General features: G+C 43.6%; 3 protein-coding genes and 2 non-coding genes across 9 annotated transcripts in view; 2 read left to right on the forward strand and 3 right to left on the reverse strand.

Annotated features, from left to right (window-relative positions):
• Positions 1 to 385: 385 nt before the first annotated feature.
• patl1 (PAT1 homolog 1, processing body mRNA decay factor) lies at positions 386 to 9,322 on the reverse strand. The gene is made up of 20 exons (XM_029143106.3): positions 9,178 to 9,322; positions 7,613 to 7,718; positions 6,857 to 7,075; positions 6,468 to 6,731; positions 6,236 to 6,312; positions 5,965 to 6,045; positions 5,600 to 5,800; positions 5,353 to 5,454; positions 5,010 to 5,096; positions 4,385 to 4,605; positions 4,121 to 4,265; positions 3,668 to 3,785; positions 3,496 to 3,593; positions 3,277 to 3,336; positions 1,701 to 1,846; positions 1,464 to 1,623; positions 1,266 to 1,391; positions 1,093 to 1,184; positions 847 to 996; positions 386 to 744 (listed from the first exon to the last, which is right to left on the reverse strand). The coding sequence occupies exons 1-20, from the start codon at positions 9,190 to 9,192 to the stop codon at positions 723 to 725; spliced, it is 2,490 nt and encodes an 829-aa protein (XP_028998939.1). The 5' UTR covers positions 9,193 to 9,322; the 3' UTR covers positions 386 to 722.
• Positions 9,252 to 13,556, forward strand: LOC114851789 (uncharacterized). 2 transcript variants are annotated; one of them, XM_029143528.3, is made up of 6 exons: positions 9,252 to 9,395; positions 9,682 to 9,867; positions 10,679 to 10,792; positions 11,554 to 11,622; positions 11,695 to 12,145; positions 12,498 to 13,556. In XM_029143528.3, exons 2-6 carry the CDS (start codon positions 9,721 to 9,723, stop codon positions 12,710 to 12,712), a joined length of 996 nt encoding a protein of 331 aa, XP_028999361.1. In that variant the 5' UTR covers positions 9,252 to 9,395; positions 9,682 to 9,720; the 3' UTR covers positions 12,713 to 13,556. The 2 variants fall into 2 exon arrangements, with proteins under 2 accessions (XP_028999361.1, XP_028999342.1); XM_029143509.3 differs by having other exon boundaries at positions 9,253 to 9,395; positions 11,554 to 12,145.
• A 715-nt stretch (positions 13,557 to 14,271) lies between these two features.
• trnak-uuu (transfer RNA lysine (anticodon UUU)) lies at positions 14,272 to 14,344 on the reverse strand. The gene has a single exon. It is a non-coding gene; the product is annotated as a tRNA-Lys (tRNA).
• Positions 14,345 to 14,905: 561 nt separating this feature from the next.
• On the forward strand, positions 14,906 to 14,997 carry trnar-ucu (transfer RNA arginine (anticodon UCU)). Its single transcript is given in 2 exon segments — positions 14,906 to 14,942; positions 14,962 to 14,997. It is a non-coding gene; the product is annotated as a tRNA-Arg (tRNA).
• A 1,504-nt stretch (positions 14,998 to 16,501) lies between these two features.
• LOC114851227 (microtubule-associated tumor suppressor 1 homolog) overlaps positions 16,502 to 19,585 on the reverse strand; it is a 27,106-nt gene continuing 24,022 nt past the window's right edge. For all 4 annotated transcript variants that reach the window (XM_029142935.3, XM_029142925.3, XM_029142953.2 and 1 more), the window contains 8 exons: positions 19,275 to 19,398; positions 19,107 to 19,197; positions 18,842 to 18,947; positions 18,615 to 18,688; positions 18,238 to 18,336; positions 17,959 to 18,075; positions 17,782 to 17,879; positions 16,502 to 17,620 (listed from right to left, as the gene is read on the reverse strand). In XM_029142935.3, coding sequence (XP_028998768.1) covers positions 17,407 to 17,620; positions 17,782 to 17,879; positions 17,959 to 18,075; positions 18,238 to 18,336; positions 18,615 to 18,688; positions 18,842 to 18,947; positions 19,107 to 19,197; positions 19,275 to 19,398 — 923 coding nt within the window. In that variant the 3' untranslated portion in view covers positions 16,502 to 17,406. The remainder of the gene's footprint in view (positions 17,621 to 17,781; positions 17,880 to 17,958; positions 18,076 to 18,237; positions 18,337 to 18,614; positions 18,689 to 18,841; positions 18,948 to 19,106; positions 19,198 to 19,274; positions 19,399 to 19,585) is intronic.

The following is a 19,585-nucleotide window of genomic DNA, read 5'->3' on the forward strand; positions in this document are numbered from 1 at the left end:
ATGTCCTTGTCGACTATTAGGAAGGACCTACTTGTGCTCACCTCCTACAAACCATGGAAGAAGCCACCTACCTGAATGTTTGGAGAATTGGGTGAGATGTTGTACTGAGAATAACACTGTCCTCAGACCGAAGAAGGTTCCTGAACAGATGGGGAATCATGACGTCCACTCAGCTTCCAGTCAACATTAAAGCACTAAGCCAAATTCCTGACAGTTTGCGTTTTGAAATTAGAAGATTCACATTCTTTCCACCAGCATTGTTTGTGTATGTTTAAAGATGTTAGAAATCGTTTGTCTCAGTTTAGATTCACAGATCGCTGCGTTTTCCAGCAGCGTGGGACTAAATGAGGTGAATGATGTGGTGAGAGGAAGCACAGAGGGCATGTTTTTATATAATAGAAATACTTTTAATTTGAAGGTTCATCACAGGCATAATCGTAAACAAGATATTAAAAATGCAGATTTAATTTTGATCAGCCATACCCGCTCAAGCACTCGGTCATTGTCTCTCTCTCACACACACTCACACACACACACACACACACTTAAACACAAAGAAAACGACAGACTAAAGATTCTGCCGGATTAAAACAATCCACCATGGTTTCACTTTAACAGAGCATCTGCACACAGATACAGCTATGCACACGCACGCACGCACACACACACGCACCATGGTGTGCAGTGAGGGGGGAGGGTTGTGTTCATGTCTGTAGTAGCTTCTACCTGGACAAAGCAGAGATCCTGGGAAACAAAGAACAACATTAGTGCATCACAGAAGTAGCTGATGTTCCTAGAACATAAACAATTATTCACACGCTTTACTAACTTCACGCTTCAACTCACTGTAGCTTGTCCTGTAACTGCTCGAGCCTCTGCCGATCCACGTATCGTGAGAAAAGGGAGAGCAGGTTGGGGGGGGTGAAGAGGGGAGGGGAGAGAGACGAGGGGGGAACATTGAGCAACTCCCTGGTCACTGAAAACACCAACTCAGTCCTAGATGGAGAAAGACAGAGGGCAGCATCAGCAAGGCTGCATGGAGAATAAAGAGAAGCAGCGCGGGACTCGGCTTCACAAATCAGCACAAATTACCATCGATTGTCTTCCATGAGTTGACAGTTGGGGTCAGAGCTCTGCATCCTCTCGCCTTCACTCAGGATCAGATACAACAGTGTCACACCAAACTACACAAACAGAAATAAAAGGATGAGAACACGACTATCGACAGACATGAAGTGAGACAGTAACTACACATCAACCGGTACCTTGTTGTGCAGGACTGTGGCCAGTTGACCCTCACTGCCCTGGAGCTCCTGCAGCAAGTCTGTGAGCGCAGAGCTGGACAGAGACTGGATCACCGCAGACACGGGCTCCACCAGCCAGCACAGGACCTGCACGGCAGGGGGGAAGCGCTGTTAACGGGACTGCAGGATTATATGACGCATGCTGGGAGCAGGATGTACCTGGTCCTGCTTGTCCTTCTTGGCCAAGGCTGGAAGCTTGCGGGCAATTGCCATGACAACAGCAGCAGCCTGAGCTTGGGGCAGGAAGGGTAGGAGCCTGGAGATAAGGCGTTTGCCCTTCCTCACAGACATGATCATCACACACCGTTCATCACACACCCTGAAGAAAGAAGAAGAAAACATGTGTGCACACGCTGGCATGTAACAGTCAGGCCCCGGTCCCTTCAGGTTTCGTACCCGTCGTCCCAGTCCTTCTCCAGCAGAGAGTTGCACAGCTGCACAGTGTTGGTTTTATGCTGCTCCAGCAGAGCCTCCCTGTCCTCCTCTGATGCCAGAACAAAACGCTTCTCGAAGTCCTGGACCTCCAGCAGCAAACTATAGATCTGGAGGAGAAGCAACTCAGATTATGGGGCAGCAACAAGATAACAGCTGCTAGCGAAATGCTGGAGAAAAGTGTCCTCCACAGCATCAAACCTTTTTTATTACAAAGACTGAAACCTGCACGTCATGCAAATCTTGTAAGTAGTAGAAGGACTATAGTGAAAACCCGCCAAAGGTCACAGCATCCAAAGCTGTAGATCCTCATCATGTGGAGATGGTGGATTTTCATAAAGCACTATTATGTCAAATGTTTGTTTAGTGACACTCGCACTAGATCTGTTAGACCAGGGGTCTCAAACTCATTCCCTCAAGGGCCGCTGTCCTGCTGGTTTCCCAGCTCTCCCTGCCCCAGCTCCAACTGATTACCATGACCAGATGTGTTCATTCAGTGACAAGCTGGAAAAGCCAACTGACACATTTGATCAAGGTGATCAGCAGAGAGAGTTGGAAAACCAGCAGGGACAATGGCCCCTCGAGGTCTGGAGTTTGGCATCTGTGTGTTAAAACATCAGCTGTTCAAACCTGTACCAGTAAAGGCCGGCATCACCACAGAACAGCTCAAATCACAAGGGAGCAAAGTCAGACACTAAATGTAAAATTAACATTTAAATTTCACAACCAGTGTTGGAGGATAGCATTAAGCCTTAGCCAGAAGGAGTCAGAGTGTCTCCATGTTTTCCCATTGTCTATGTGGGTTTTCTCCAGCTTCCTACCACAGTTTGAAGACCTGCAGTCATCACTTAGTGATGGACCGGCTGATGGACCTGTCCAGATGAGTCCAGCAAGAGGACTTTAATGTGAACCTCATGCTCAGCTCATATGGTGAATCAGCTTTGCTGCTGAGTCAGCACTGCGGTATGGTTGTACTTTGTCAGACGTCCCGTTGGTCTCCAGAGATTGGACCAGCCCAATCACTGCTTCACTCAGTGGAGTGATGCAGTGATTATCTGTGAGAATTTTAACACATCTTCAACCAGTGTTAGCTGGTATCAGTTGTAACTATGGGAGCTAACGCTAAGTTCAGCTACAGTGACTTAGCTTAGCTGCTATCGTCAGCAGCTTCTCAACTTCTAAACAGACGTTGTCTTTAACGGTGACAGGTATAACTACGCGACTGTCTGAGTCTAAACCACTAACACCAGTCAAATCACAAACAACAATGCCACAGTTCTGAGCCAGAGGTTAAAAGCAGACCAAGTACGTGAGGTGCATGACGCAGTTGCTGAAACAGGACAGTAGCAGTGAGGAGCAAGCAGAAAGCACTCAATCCCTCTTTGAGGACCGACATGTCAGAATTAAGGCAATTAAACAGTGATATTTCAGAATACACAAATTTGGGTATTATACAGATTTTACTGGGTTAATTACAAAATCATCTAATTAGTCACATCCTTGATTAGAGGCATGTATGGCAAAACCATCCATGTCCTACCTTCTCCACAGTGTAGAGAATCTGTCGCCTCTTGTTCCACACCTGCTTCTCTCGTTTCTCCTGGAGGCAGACACAGGTTTATAATCTGACAACTGACCAGGACGCTTCAAGTAGAACTGAGAGACAGTGGCGCTCTGCACATGAACATCTTTCCCATTTCAACAACATCTTTGAAAACAATAAACATGTTTTCAGCTTTGAAGTTTCACAGCAACACACCTCGTCATCAGTGCGAGTTGTCACCACAGCGTCGATCATCTTGCGCGGGTTGTTGACGCTGGAGACGGTCAGTTTACCCAATGACCCAGCAAACTGCACTGTATGCAAACATGTGTATTAGCACAGTCCAAGTCCAAACACAGAGGCACTGACCCGGGGGCAGCCGTCATACCTGGTCGGTAGGTGTGCTCCACCTTGGCCACCTGTGGAGTGATGAGCTTGGTGGTGTGCTCCTTCTTGCTGCTGCTTTGCTCTTTTTCCTGACGTTTCTCCATCTTTTCATAGTAGTTCTACAAACACACATGGTTCAAACTCAAAGTAAAATAATAGCATAATAATTCAACAATATTTCAATAGTTCAAAAACATCAACTGTCGGGAATGTGACCTGAGGATACAGGTTAAAAAAAATAGCAGCTGATAAACATTTAACGTGTTAAGCTTGGTGAAACCTCAAATTTCCTATTAGTCACTACATAATGTTCTCAGTTACACATTAATAATTCCCAGAAAAATCAATGGCACGTTTGTGATCTGTGGCCCCCGTCCAGGCTGGTATTTAAAACTGAATGGAGAGAAAACACTTCTCTGCCGATGATTCATCACTGATGGCACACCAGACACACCTGATAGTAGTAGTCGTCCAGGTAAGGGTCAGTACTTTGGAGCTGCATCATCTGGATCTTCGTTACCCATTCCTTCTCCTTCTGGGTCATCAAATTACTATAGGGATCCCGGCTACGCCGGTCGCATCCAGGCCTGCTACGGTCCCTGCAGAAATGACATCATCTAGTGACCTTCTGAATGTCTTGTAACAGAAGGAGAACAAGTGCCACCAGTCAAATTAGAAATCCATTGGCCTCACAGCACAGAAATGAGCGCTGCCTTACCCTCCTCGGCTCTGCATACGCTGGGTTAGCATGCGGCGGTGCTGGGGATGCAGGTGCATTGTATGGTGCCGCACCGGGGGCGCGTGGTTGGGGGGGCCGTGGGGAGGTGGTGGGACCATGCGGTGAGCGTGTGGATGCGGAGGTGCACCGAAGAAAGGCCGGAAGCCTCCACCACCTGACAACAAAGCAGGTGTCGGACCACCGCGTGGAAAACCTGCCACCTGGAGACAGATGCTGCATCAGAGTAGATTCATGCAACTGCCAGCAGCTCTAAGAAATAGAACCATCTGCCCTGGACTACAGCCAGAGTTCCTCCTCTCTATGTACACAAGCAACAAGTAGTTTACTCTCTTTGCATATTTTCCTATTTTAATCAATGAAATGAACATCTCAAAACACCAGAGTGAAAGCAAATGTCTCATCAGAGGACCAATTATATTTCAGAGATTCCACTATTGTTACTAAAACAACTTAAATCAGCATATGTAACACACTTACATGCAATAGTTGTTTTATGTATTTGCCAAAATATTTTACCAAACCTTCTGTGTTTCATTACCCCAATTCTAAGAAAGAATCATTACAACTATCTTTCTTCTTGTGGGTAGAAGAAGTAAGAAGTCACCTGAGAGTTGAGGAGCTGGGCCCGTTGAATCTGAGACAGTACTGGACCAACTCCGGGAGGGAACGGACCACGATACAGTGGAGAGTTCTGAACAGCAACAGCAAAATGTACAATGTTTGGTATCAGTCCCATTTGTACACTCATAAAACCAACTACACACTGAAAACGCGAAGTCAAACACAGCACTGATGACAGCTCCAAAGATTCATTTCATTATTTTATATTCAAATAATGACACTTGTGACTTAATGATGCATATTTAAATGCAGAGACTTCCACTAATCATACTGCTCAGTGATGTGGACACAACTACTAGGAGGACAGTGGAGAGTCAGACACTCACAGCTATATTGAGGAGGGTGTTGGGTGACAGACGCTCAGGGAAAGGAGAGGGGTATCTGTGCTGGACCGGGGCTCTCACATGGACCGCTGTGGGATGGTGGATCTAGACACGTGTAGACAGACGACAGGGATAATTGAACTAACTGCATACCACACACAGGTTAACTGCATGTAGAGAATGCCCATGTGAAGGTAAAACTATACCCAACCATGGGCATGTCAGCCATGCTAAGTGAGATCAGTTCTACCTGATGATTCAGGGCATGACTCATTGGTTGTTTGGGCGGGGTCCCAATTGGCACCACCCTCACGGGAGGGGATCCGATCACAGGTGAGGAGGATCGAGGAGGTGGAACCCTCTCAGACAAATCCCGTCCTTCATCATTCCTAACATGAGGCGTCCGTTTGGGAAGGCCCACGTCTTTGATTACTGACATTAGTGGACTATCCTGAAGAAGAAGAAGTACAAACAACTCTGTGAAAAGCTTAAATAAAAAAATATTTAAAAATCTTCTGCAAAAAAAAGATTTAAAACCACAGCTGGTGCTGGGTTCTTTTGTATATCCCATAATAATACAGACAAATGTGCACCAAGAAAAAGTGTGATTCTCACCTCCACATGTGTACCCAGTGCTGGGGTGACACTGACTGGCCCGAAACCCATACTGTTCTCCCAGATACTGTGAGAGTTCATCTAATACAGACAGATGACAACACAGCGAATTTTAAATGGGTACGTGTACAGTTCTCCCACAGCTGAGGAGCTGGTCAGAGTATAACAGACAAATAAATTAAAAATGTTAAGTGTATTGAATAACTGATTATAATTATTTTACATAACATCAAATTATTATTGTTTTTTGGGCTTTAATTTTAAAACTAACCTGGCTCACAGGAGCAGTCCCTCTGCGCAGCAGGTGCTGCTGCTGTTGGTAGCTGAGCATGGATGAGGATGGAGGGCCTAGAGTATTACAAAGCAGAAAGGAAAAGTTATTTCAGTAAAAAAAATGTAATGGCAAAATGTGTGCTGAGCAGATCTAGCTGAGCAACAACCATGTGTTAGTTAGGACAGTTGTAAATGTTTTCACATTCATTCTTTACAGGACTCTTTCTCACCTGATGTGGAGGGGCCAGGGGGCAGCTGGTGATGGGGGTGTGTATGCTGATGTGTCTGACTTGGATGTGGGATGGAGGAGGACTGTGGTAGAACTCTGTTTCGATCCAATCCCTGTAGCGCAGTCAGGCCGGGTCCTAAAGAGCCGGAAGACAAACTGGGCCTCTCAGCCGCCCCGACCCCAGCAATGGCCGGGTCGGCGTCCAGGATGAGCCTGGCCAGGGACTCAGCCAGGTCACCTCCACCTCCTCCTCGCTCCTCCACATCTGGAAGCACAGCTTTTCATTAGTCATATTTTAATTATAGGTCTTCACTGACTAAACTACAGAGTTCAAGAACAGATCACAGTTCAAAACAAGAGAAGATTTCTTGACATCTGTGTATCACTGACCTGATGGGGGCCCTCCAGATGAAGAGGAGGGAAAGCCGAGGGAAGAAAGGGAAGCTGGAGGAGGGAGGTAGGCCACAGAGGAAAGGAGATGGGAGGAAGGGGAATCCTCCGGTCTCCCTACATTTGACTCTCCTCCTACACAGCCCCCTCCCAACCCCGGCCCGGCCCCCAGCTCATCGAGCTCGGCGAGCCGTTTGTGTTCCTCCTGCCAGTCGTCATCTGGAAGGAGACAAGTAAGGAAGATTGTTTGTTCTGTGACGATGCATAACCCATGCATTATCATGAACTCAGAGTAGTCATCATATTATATGTTATATCACTCATTAATAAATATTAGTTGATTTCTCTCATGTAGAACATCTTTGATTTAAGTTAGGCTCGAGGTAGCAGTAGCAAGATTAAAGCAAATGAAATGAAAAATTACAAATGTAATTGTTGTTTTTAATACATAACCTTTGTCTATAGCAGTAGGGTAAAGGATTAAAAACCACCGTGCTGCTGCACAGCACTGAAATACAATTGATGGCAATCACATCAAGTAGTCTATAAAGATGGAGATAAAAAAAAAACTATTTGTCATTTTACAGAATTATATTGTTATATTTTAGATTATAATTTAAATACAGGTAGCTGAACACATTTCTTGTGTTGCCAGGATACCTTGGTGAGAAGAAAACGAGCCATTGCTGCATCAATATACTGCAATAATTTAATGTGATCTCAATGTGATTCAAATAAAGCGGAAGCATGACTCACCAATGGCCCCAGCTCCAAAGGTGTCATCATTGAACTGATCGATTTCATCTTCATCATCTATCAATCCTTCGTCTTCTTCCTCCAACGTACAGTCTTCATCCAGGGACTATAAAAACAATAGTCAAGGGGAAAGTAAGTACAAAACAAAGTGAACAGAGGCATAAAGAAGGAGTCAGAGGGGATGAAGCTGATTCAGGGTTTGCTTTTAGATTAGTTTGCTTTGTAGGTCAGTAAACTTTGATCAGGATGTTTTCCTTGCCTCGCTATTAACTTATTCTGAACAGACATGGCCAAAATGTAGTCCAGCGCTCAACTTTGACACACATCACTTCAGAATTAGAGAGGTCAGGTTTAGAGTAAAGAATGCAGCCTGGGACCTGTCTTCACCATTTCTGCTATGACAGGACTATAAATCTGGAATAAAAACTGACACATTTTAATCATTTGTCAAACACTGTGGTTGTTAGTTAGTTGATGTAACAAACTTACAAACTGTAAATGCAGCTGATTCTTAATGTACGCAAGGATTGATCTTAAATTACTCTCCGAGGTAACCTTTGCCAAAACAACCAACCCAAATCATGTCAATGCTGGATCTAGATCTTTGGTCACTGCAATAATTACTGTAGCATGGTAGTATTTGCTAAAAGCATCTAGTCTTCATGTTCTCTGGATGCAACCTAATGTAAAAGCACATGTAGACAGAATTAAGACTAAATTTATGCATGTACTACTCTACTGATAAGTGATTCTAACCAATGTCACCTATTTATTCTGTTTATTCTTGTATGTGTACACTTACATCTCAGTATCTTCATCCCCAGTTCATTTCTAGTACTCAGCTGTTATAAGGTGAAGGGACTAATAAAAGGTATCGCTATTCTTGTGTGGAAACCTAGTGAACCGGAGCCTTGACGAAACTTTAATAAATAGCCTTCATGGGATTACATACATTTATTTTTTTTAGTAGCTTCAGTTAAAAGCTTGATTAATGTGGGATCTGTTGTAAAGTGTCTCGAGATAACTTTAGTTACGAAATGGACGCTATAGAAATAAATCTGCATTAAATAGTAAAGCATACTAGATCAAAGGTTTAGTTAACTTAACGTAAAACCGCGAGGACTAAAAACAACCAGGCTTAAACACAACGAATAAACACAACCAGGACCTAGCACGATACCAACAGCATCGTTAGCCGCAATGCTAGCGCTGACGTTACATCACGTAGAACCACGTCGATCGAAAACCGCTGCCCTCCAACGAATCGACGATACCCGGTGGAACCAGCGCAGAACCAACACACGGCGGTGTTTTGCAGCTCACAGTCCCGTACGGGGCCGTACGCTCAGCGAGGCCATCAGGGGTAGAGGACCCTCAACCCTCTCCGGCTCATATCGCCAGGCAAGTACGCGGCTTCGCAGGCCGCCAGCCACAATGAGTGTTGCCAGTCGCGTAAACAATAGCCTACAATCACTGCACAAATCTCGCATTGCCCCAGTTCAATCCCGGCTTTGTGGCGGGAAATGACAATGTGACAATCTTCCCTTTACGAGCTCGGAACTCACCTGAAATCGAAACATCTATCTTTAGGCTTACGGGAGAAGAAGTGCATCGGCAACGAGGCGGCGCGCAAATGACGCAGCAGGGACGTCCACTTGAACATACGTCACGTCGTACCGTGACGTAGCACGCACAACAGGCTGTGCGTTGCCGACGCACTTTATTTCCTTAAAACAAATATAGAAGATCTGTGACATACGAGGAACAGACAAGAGAGCAAAAGGTAACTTAACATGTTTGTGTCACACTATTCACAGTGTGGTCAAACACATTCACATTTCTTTATGACACCGTTATATCAAGTCTATTTAGTGGACTATTCTTTAAAAAGAAAGAAAACAACAACTGGTGTCTGATAGCACAATTTAGTTTTGTACAAAAATAAAAAAAATAATAAGATCTGTTGCAGAAGGAAGAGATCGCATGACTTTCTGTGACTTGGTTGAATAATAGATCCTTGACATGGGTTTTAATGCCAGTTGTTTTTGTCTGTGCTGTTTTTACGACAGGAAGTGTGATGTGAGTGAGGAAATGAGTAAGTGTCAGCTATGGTTCAGCTGCAGCTCTGCAGCCTGGAGCATCTGATGAGCTCAGGGTACGGCCGTCCTTATCCACGACACGGCCTCCAGCTCCTGTTCTGGTTTGCCAACAACTGTGTAACCTTTGAACAGGTTGGGCTTGTACTTATTATAAGGGTAAGACAAAGTTAGAACATCTGTTCGTTTGGTTGTTATAAAATAAAATAAAATCAGAGTGAAAAATACTTAATTAAAACGTGATTAATATAATATTATAGTAATATACATCTTATATTATAGTAATATACATCTTATTAAGAGCAATAAGAAACAACAGGAGAAACAGTTCCTTGCAGGCAGCCTCGTCCTCCTCCAAACGGTGTAACTCTTTGGCGCTGTACTCTGGTTCATACAACTAACCAAGAACATCAGACTGTGCTAAAGTACTTGCTGTCTTCTAAATAATCTACAACAGGACCTCCGGCCATTGAATATAAGTGTCGTAACAGTAAGCGAGGAAAAACAATGTCGGACTGAGCAGTTGCGCTCCCGCCGGCTGGCCCCGCCCCTTCTCATCGTGGCTCCGCCCCCCTAGTCTGATCATTGCTGGGGCAGGTACAGAGGAAACCAGGAAGCACTATTTGTAGTTTTTGAGCCCATGGCAAACCATTTGCCAAGACATCTTTCGTGAGGAATAAATGATAACTTCTCTGCGTAGAAATTATGGAGCAATCTGAGTGTCTCTTCATTCTTAAATATTACCCGCAATGCAGTTACTGCTCTTCTTCTACATGAAGACAAGAGAACACACTAAGCAAGTTGTTATGAAGATGATGAAAAGCACAAGCTGTTAAAAATACAAAAGTTAACAAGTTCACAGAGAAGTAATGATGAATGATGTCACTTCAGAAATACTGATCCTAATTAATGTGTGTAAGACTGATGTGAGTGCAGTTGACATGTAAAGTGACAGGGTGTTTTTCCACAGCTGGTGTCAGACTGTCAACCAGAGAAAGGTTCCTATGGCTTCCACTGGTTCGGTAATGCAGAGCAACTTCTTCCTGTGATGAGCAGGCCCAGAAGGTCCAACAGCAAGAAACAGGTCCGTGACATTTTTAGTCTGTCACATTATGAACTTCACTTCAAAGGGCCACTGATTCACAGAGGAAGCCACAATGGTTGTGGTTTATACAAATGATTTGATCTCAATAATCGAACAAACCATGAACACGAGACAGCACTACTCACAATAAGGTTTTCTGTGACCTATGAATATGTCCCTGATAAGTTTACTGTTTGCCGTGGAAACTACAAACCTATATAAAATATAGAGAAGAACGTAATTGCATCTGGAAAATCAAGCTACTACAAATGTATTATCTTTTAATAAGCATAAAAATTTTGCAGTACAATATTACAACATTATTTAAAATGGTTGATGATTGAATTCAGGCACTGTATAGTTATAGAAACTGTACCACTCACTCATGTTTGAGTGGTACAGTTCATGTGTTAATGTTGTAACCTCCCCCCTCTTATTGCATGTCTGTGTTCATACTAATGTTTATTCATCCATGCTGGTAAAGCATGGATGACTGTGTGGAAACTAGGTTCCATCATCACTATTTCAGCAGCGTAAGAGACACATGTAGCAAATGTGTAAACCCGTTCTCATTGAATAGACACATTTTCTCCTCCCTTTTGCAAAACAGTTAACACTGATTACACTCATTCAATTATTCTAAACTCCATTGTTAGTATTTTAATGTCATATATAAATGTTTCTAACACATTTCCTGCTAGTAGTTCTCAGGTTTCTTGTAGCTGTATTGTTTATCTCAGACAAATTGTCTTTCTGTCCAGACTATGTACTTTGAAGTTGGAAACCTGAACACAGAAACCTATCCAGGTTCTGCTGACCTCCCAAAATACGTGAGCGAAAATTACAGCTCAGATGGTTATCGAGGTATTTCCAACACAGACCGCATCATCATCAGTTACCAGGTGAGGTCCAGACTGGTGGAGGCTGTGTACATCACTGAACATGATGGATCTGGTTCTGGGAGGTTCAGCTTTGAGAAGACATACCAGATCAGCACTGCACTGATCCAAGCCCTGCAGAGCACCCTGTTGGATATCACCACCTTTCTCACCCAGATGGGCTACTATGCACAAACAGGGGAATGCCAGAGCTATAATACAGTGGATGTAATCTACCCAGACCTGTCAGGTCATCAAACGCTGCAGCCTTACACTTTGTACACTGCCGGGACAAATCAAAATTATGACCTGGCCTTCTTCTCAGAAACCTTCCAGCAGCAGGCGTCTGGCTACAACCAGCACACACACTACATCACCCAGGACAACAGCCAACAGCTAGCTGCCTTTAGAGAAATGCAGGCTCAGTTCAGGACAGCGCGTTATTCCCTGCATGGATGGTACAAGCCCTGTGAAGGTAAACTGACTCATCCAGCCAGGATCACACTGTCACTGCTGGTAAATGGTTGTAGTCCATTTGTCCAGATGGTTGAATATCTCTGCGTTTTTGTAGTACTTCTATTACATCTGAAGGTGTTTCATTCGCCAGTTGTTTGTCTTTTGCTTGTAGCAGCTTTATTTAAATACATTTAGAGTTTAGAGATTATAAACAAAATGTGTTTAGGGAAAGAATGTAGAAATGTTCTTGAATGTGGCCTAATGAACAGATGACAGAAAAGTTTTAGTTTTTAGTTTTTATTTTATTTTTTTTATACTCTATTCAGTCCTGTCTTGTTTGTCTTTGTAATTTAATTCATATCTGGCTGCAGGTTTTGATGAAAAAGCCAAGAAAGGGAAAGGAGGCGGTGGCTTCAGCTGGGTCCAGCTCCTCCTCGGTGCTGGAGCGCTGTACCTGGCTGTCCAATGTTTCCGTTGGCTGAGGAGCTGGTGCGAGCATGGCTTCAATCAGAATGTTCTTAAGAGGACTTCGTGGACGTCTCCCTGCTTTAAGCAGACACATGTCATGCTGGATTATGTCTACTAGGATACAGAGAGTTGGTTGTGATAATATTCTGAAAACTCACACATTCATTCATTCATTCATTCATTCATTCATTCATTCATTCATTCATTCATTCATTCATTCATTCATTCATTCATTCATTCTTTTACAGTTTTTATTGATGACTTTCCTGCAGCCATTCAATGAAACTCCATATTGTCTAAACAGTTTACACACGGGCCCAAACAGCTGCTCCGTTGTTAAAATGACAAGTTTTGTTTGCAAAAAGCTCTAACTGCGTTAAAACATTATGAATTATGAAAAAATATGCAACAAGAGCTAATTTTGCCTTCAAACAACACAACTTGCAAATAAGATAACACAACACAATATTAATAACACAATGCAGCTAGCTACTTGCTAACTTGCTCGCTAATAAATCAAAATCAAAAACTTTGATCCTCCCGTCTGAACAAAAACCGCTCAACAGCTCCCCTACTGACTCTCCTGGTAAATCATCCGAGCCGTGATCTACCTTACGGATCGGTGACGGCGACCTACTGCACCTATTCACCAGTAGGTAGGTGGCCACCTACCGGCCCATATATATGGGCTGATAACCACTGATAATGACCATTGAATGGCGTGATAACGGCCGAAGTGGCTCCAATTAGTGCATCATTGATCGTCACTGTAGCCTTTTGCTATTTGTTGTCTTTGTAGTTTATGTCAAATTTACCTTTTTGCAAAGAATTGGATGCAGATGAAGAAATGTTTTGATGCATGTTTTATTCAATCCATGACATACATTTTTCAAAGTGCAGCAACCTGAAATATTGTAAATATTACAGAAAATACAAATAAAACCAACATACAAACAAACCTATTGGAGGATAGGACACATCCATTATTGATACTCTCTGTCTTTGCTTTAGACCTTCTCCATCCATGCTGGTAAAGCATGGATGACTGTGGAAACTAGGTTCCATCATCACTATTTCAGCAGCGCAAGAGACACATGTAGCAAATGTGTAAACCCGTTCTCATTGAATAGACACATTTTCTCCTCCCTTTTGCAAAACAGTTAACACTGATTACACTCATTCAATCATTCAAAACCTAATTGCGTTAGCTTAAGCGTTACACAGTGACAAGACCATTCATCATTTTATCAACATTTACTTTGTTACAGCTTTTTAAAGGACCACGTATAAAGCCATAATAATCTTTGGATTTATTTTTGTTGTTTAACCATTCTGATTTCTCCATTTGCGTGCCAAAGTGATCGTTACATGTGTAGTGTTTTGTGGTGTGATGGAACTTTGAGCTTGATGAGAAGAGAAAAGCTTAGTTATCCCAAATTTAAGATCAAACGAAATCAAATAGTTTGATACCTGATCTGAAGAGGCACCACCAGTTGAACCCATTTCTCCACCCTGAAGTGACCACTGCCCCTGGGGTATTAAACCAGTGACACCCTAGTAAATTTTTTTAGCAACACTTTAAAATAGTTTATTCCACACACGCGTCATTTATAAAATAAAATAGTTTTATTAGACATCGAACAAAAGGAGTAATTCAATTTTCCAATAAAATGCTAGCGCCCGAACAGGGACTTGAACCCTGGACCCTCAGATTAAAAGTCTGATGCTCTACCGACTGAGCTATCCGGGCTCACAGACTGAGTGGGGTTTACGTCGTTTTTACGTGATACATGGACACGCGAGAAGCTCTTATAAGTGTTAGTGAATTGATCTACTTCTACAACGGAGGAGAGAAAAATGCACATATTTGCACATAGAGCTGGACTTCCGTACAGCATTTATGATCTGAATTTTACATGCTGACAGGAAGTCAAAATAACATCCAGAGGGTTCGCTTCGTTCTAATGTGCCTTTTACTGTGAATGCTGACAAAGACGGACCGGAAATATAGTTGGAGTCTGTGCAGCTGTTGGGAGAAACGGTATAACTCCAACCCTCCATTCATGATGAGCTTTTCTATTGGTATTATTACACGATCATCGTCATGTTCCTGTCCAAGACATCACGAGAACGCCGTCGTTGTAGGATCAGTAAGTCAGTAAGTGACTAGGACCTTGAGTAATTGAAGACGGTCCTGCTGCTACAGAGGTTAACGGTACTGGTTCGGAGAAACCAATCAATACATTATATAATCGCAATCATACTACTGTGATAATCATTATAACTTAAAATGTTTCTGGCATCAACAGGTGGCTCCGTGGCGCAATGGATAGCGCATTGGACTTCTAGTCAAGCACTTGAGGGGTGATTCAAAGGTTGTGGGTTCGAGTCCCACCGGAGTCGCACTTTTAGTTCTAAATTAAAATAATTATATACAAACGAATACGTTGTCAGTATTAGTAGTACCTGATCACACTAACTCCACTTTCATACACATATATTATGTAACTGGTGATAAGAAATACTCTGGAGCGGCTTAGAGCCTCCAGGGGGGGAAAAGAATTCTAATTATCCTACTAATATATTAATACTAAGTTCTCGTGTGTTCTCTTGTTGCTTGGTGTTGCTCTTTTCTCTTTATACTCTTAACTCAACCAGTTGGATCTTTCTAATCCAGTTGGATTGTTAAGTAGCTGCTTCCTTAGTTTATAGTTAGAGTTGTCCTTAGTTTCTGTCTGGTTCATCAGTGTTTTCCTTACTCCTTTTCTCATTGTGTTTGATTCATTCCTCTTGCTGGTTTGTATCACATACTGTTAGAACCTTCCACCAGGTTTTCTGGACATGACTCAACCTTGAGACAACTTCCCCTGGATCACTGAGAATCCCCATTGATGTCTTCCACCTGGTTTGTTTGTCGTTGTTGCCTCATTTTAGTGAGTCTGCATTAAATTGATTTAAGTGTGTCTGTTTGGTCTGTGAGGTCTGATCCTTCCTCACTACACAGCTAATAATGTTGTGTTACTATGTCAACAGTAATAAAAATAAAGTATTAGACAAATTTTCTATTTAAATTATTTGTCAACATCACTAATCACACACTTTGCTGATTGTTTTTGTTCAAACACTCAATTAATTATTTTTATCAGTGGTGTGTGGAATGTTTGGATGAGTGACAGATGCGTGACAGTGTTGTACATAGTTGAAAAGAAGCAAATCAAACCACACAGATGCTGGGAAGTGCAGGGGAGACCTTAAGTCACTGCAGCAGAGGTATTTAACACCTCAGCAACCTATCCAGGTCCCACCACTCTGCTCGAACGACCACTTCCTGTTTGCAAGCGCCTTCAGAAGAAAGGAAACAAAACCACAACAGAAAAGAAGCATAACACATAATTAAGATGAATTGATATAAAGTTTATCACATTGAATAACCAATAATTGAACCTTGCAGTATGAAAAACAAAAGAAGAGCCCATGGAATGTCTGAAATATGAACTGTGGTTTGTCCCATATAACATATTTACTGGTGTTGTTCAGCAGCTCTGTGCATCTTAAACACGAATAACGGTATTAACCTTTTCATTCATCTCCTTAAGAAGTTCAGTCTATGTTTAATTAGTGATTCAGTGATCGATGCATGTGGTCTGTTAAACAACGTTTTATATCTTAAGTCTAAATCCCCCCTGGACTCGGTTTCCACCCTGTGTTTGTGTCTGTGACAGGACCAGAGCAAAGAGAGCTTCTGCAGCTGTAGTCGGACGTATGATAGGATCTGACAATGGGCAACTTCAAACTGAACCCATGCAAAAGCACGCACACACACACACACACACACGCTGGTTTTGTAGATGTTAAGTCCCGAAGAAATAAATTCAACCTTTTCTTTTCACATTCAAATAAAACAACATGTTTTTAATACTGTATTTATTCTGTGTCCAAAGGAAAACACTGAGGCATTTCAGGTACATCTAAGATAAAAGCACAAAGAGGACGCCAGTGTTCATCAGCTGACAGAAGTCTGGACTTTTTGTGACACACATGAACAGCTTTGACTGGTTTGTATTTGGGTGTGAGGTGGAGGCTTCCATGTAAATAAGGAGGGGGAACAACTTTGGTTCCATGCTGCGATTGGCTTGCTCAGACTCAACATCTGGAGAAGGTTACATTCCACGTGGCAGATTCAGGTAGAGGTGGTGAGGAGTTACAGAGGAACAGAGAACAGTTCACAGCAATGATGCAGGTCTGGTTGACACCACAGAAGGACACATTCATCCAGTTCTTCCAGAGATCAGTGATTGAGCTTCACGCTTTAAATTAAGGGCAAAACGCTCCATGCAAATCCACCGTAGGACATGTTAGAAATGTGCCACTGCTCATTAGAAACTGTGGCAGGTCCAGTGGAGGAATTCTACCTATGATTATCTCAAACACCTTTGCGTCTGTTTCCACTAAGCCAAGCCTTTGGGCCTGAGGGTTCAAAGAGAGCAGGACCTGAATTAAAACAGTGCATTATAGGAAAAGTATAAGGTTTGGACTGTAGTCAGGTGCTACAGTATGTACAGACCCTGAGGTGTCCCATTTAGATTAGTTCCTTCAAAAAAGAAGAAAGGTTTGTTACAGAGCAAGAGCCTGGTTCTCCCACGTTCACATGCTGCAGCAGCATCTGCTTGCTCTTTGCAGTAAGTGTCTTTTGATGGCATCTAGTCAAACGTCTGTCCTGTGAAGGATCCAGCGGCTCAGCTGGGACTGAAGTCTCTGTGTGGAACAGCTTCTGTCCATCCAAGGACAGCGAGGACAGCGCAGGCTACTCGGTTATCTGGGTGAAACGGGCGCAGCGGTGGGGAAGGAGGCAGAGTTCCTGGGGGAGCTAAAGGGCGAGGGGGGGGAGGCGTGACGGGGGCTGGCCAGCAGGTCACCGTTGTGCAGCTTCCACAGCAGCTCCTCGTTCTCCATTGACAGACGCTTGTTGACCTTGGACTCCTTCTGCAGTGTCTGCTGGAGTTTGGCTTGTTCACTGGAGAGCTGCCTGCAGGGGGAGCCAGAGAGCAAAGAGTCAGGAGAGGAAACACGCACGCACGCACGCACGCACAGAGACACACACACACAGACACACAGACACACAGACACACACACACACACACACACACACACACACACACACACACACACACACACACACACACGTACTTTGACAGCGCGGCGTGTTTGTCCATCCTGGCCCTGTAGTCCTCATTCTCCTGCTGGACCTTCTTCAGACACTCCTCCAGCTTTACATTCGTCTCCACCTACAACACACACATTTCGTGTGTTACACAAAACCACTGAAGGTTACGTGGTATTCTGAACGATACAAACATTACTCACCACTTTGTCCATCTCCATCAGCTTCTTCTCCTTCTGATGTAGCTGGTCGTTCTTAATCTCCAGAACCACCTTCAGGCTCTCGAGCTCCTGCTCCAGGTAGAGGGTGTGAGAATCCTTCTGCACACACACAACCCATGATGAATGAGACACTGAACCCTGCCTTTGCCACAAACACACGCACCTGGTAATAGTGTGTGACCTGCTGTTCCAATAACCTGCAGCATTTGTCAGCTCTTGCCACCGTGTGATAAGGTAGAAAAACAATCTTTGTGTCTTTACCAGATTCTTGTCTGAAAGGATGCGCCTCCTCTTCTCCTCCTCCGCTTGAAGCTTTTCACTCAGAGACGCTTTCTCTGCCGACAGCTCACATAACTGTTCCTGTAAGGATGCAGAGAAGGAGGTGAGCTCCCTAGGCTGATATGAGGCTATGACAGCAGGTGTGAAGTAGTTGACTGTAGCTTTGCTATCATTGTTATGTAGTGAACGTCTTTGTCCTCTGCTCCTCGTCTGATCCTGATGCTGCCACCAGCTGGATCAATTCTGGACGCAGGTCATTAAAAAGAGGAGAGGACTGAGCTACTCACACCTGGAGCAGGCCTCCGGTAGCGCATGCTCTATGTTGGAGGCTAAGATGGACAGTTGAAAAACATTCTTACTGAGAGAGAACTTTCAGTCTCCTTCAGGATTTTCTCTAGGTTTTCCATGTCAGTCTGATGAATGCTCCTCAGATCTGAAATACACACATCAGCATCAAGTCACACTTCCTGAACTCCAAAGATGCAGGATAAATATGACTACAATTACACCTCAAACTAATTAAAAAGCACTGTAATTGTTCCTCAGTTTAGATATTAAGTTATTAAAGTATCTGCGCTGCACAAACCTTGTATGGACGTCTCATACTGCTGCCGGACAGCCTGCACCTTCTGGCTGTGACCCATTTCTTGCTTCTTCCTCTCTGCTTCCTGTTGGCTCTTCAGCTCCTCCACCTTAAGACACAAGCAGGGCTAGTCAGACATGGCCGAACATAACCCATAACCTTTAAGTCTTAACCCATAGCCTTTTCTGATATGTGTCCTTCTTTTAGAACTCTCAGGGTTCTACTTGTATGTTTGTTTGTGTGTGTGTGTGTGTGTGCATGCTCTGACCTGCTGTTCCATTATCCTGCGGCATTTGTCCGCCTCCTCCTGATAGGTCTGGTGGACTTTGTCCCACTCAGTTTGGTAAAATTGTCTGAGTCTAACAGAGAGAAGCACAGTTAGGAACATGCACAGTGCAAACACCAGGAGGCTAATGTAGTCTAGTGATCACAACACCTGTCCTCCAGCTGCACCAGCTCCTCCTGGTGCTGCTGCTCCCGCCTTTTTAGAGACTCCTCGATGCTGAGACGCACCTCCTCCTTCTCCTTCTGAAGACGCTCATAGCACTGAGTCGACACAGCTACAATGGAAAGAAGAGGGACACAGACTGTGGGCTTGTATTAAAACAAATGAAAAGAAAGCTGTTCTGTTCTGTTGAAGCAGGGATGAGCTAATAAAGAAATACATAATTTCCACAACATACATGAACACACAACATGAACTAAGCCAGTACAGTCATTGGGTGATGAGTATCTATCTATCTATCT

Source organism: Betta splendens, chromosome 1 (genome assembly GCF_900634795.4).
Source record: "Betta splendens chromosome 1, fBetSpl5.4, whole genome shotgun sequence".
In the NCBI taxonomy this organism is placed as follows: Eukaryota; Metazoa; Chordata; class Actinopteri; order Anabantiformes; family Osphronemidae; genus Betta; species Betta splendens.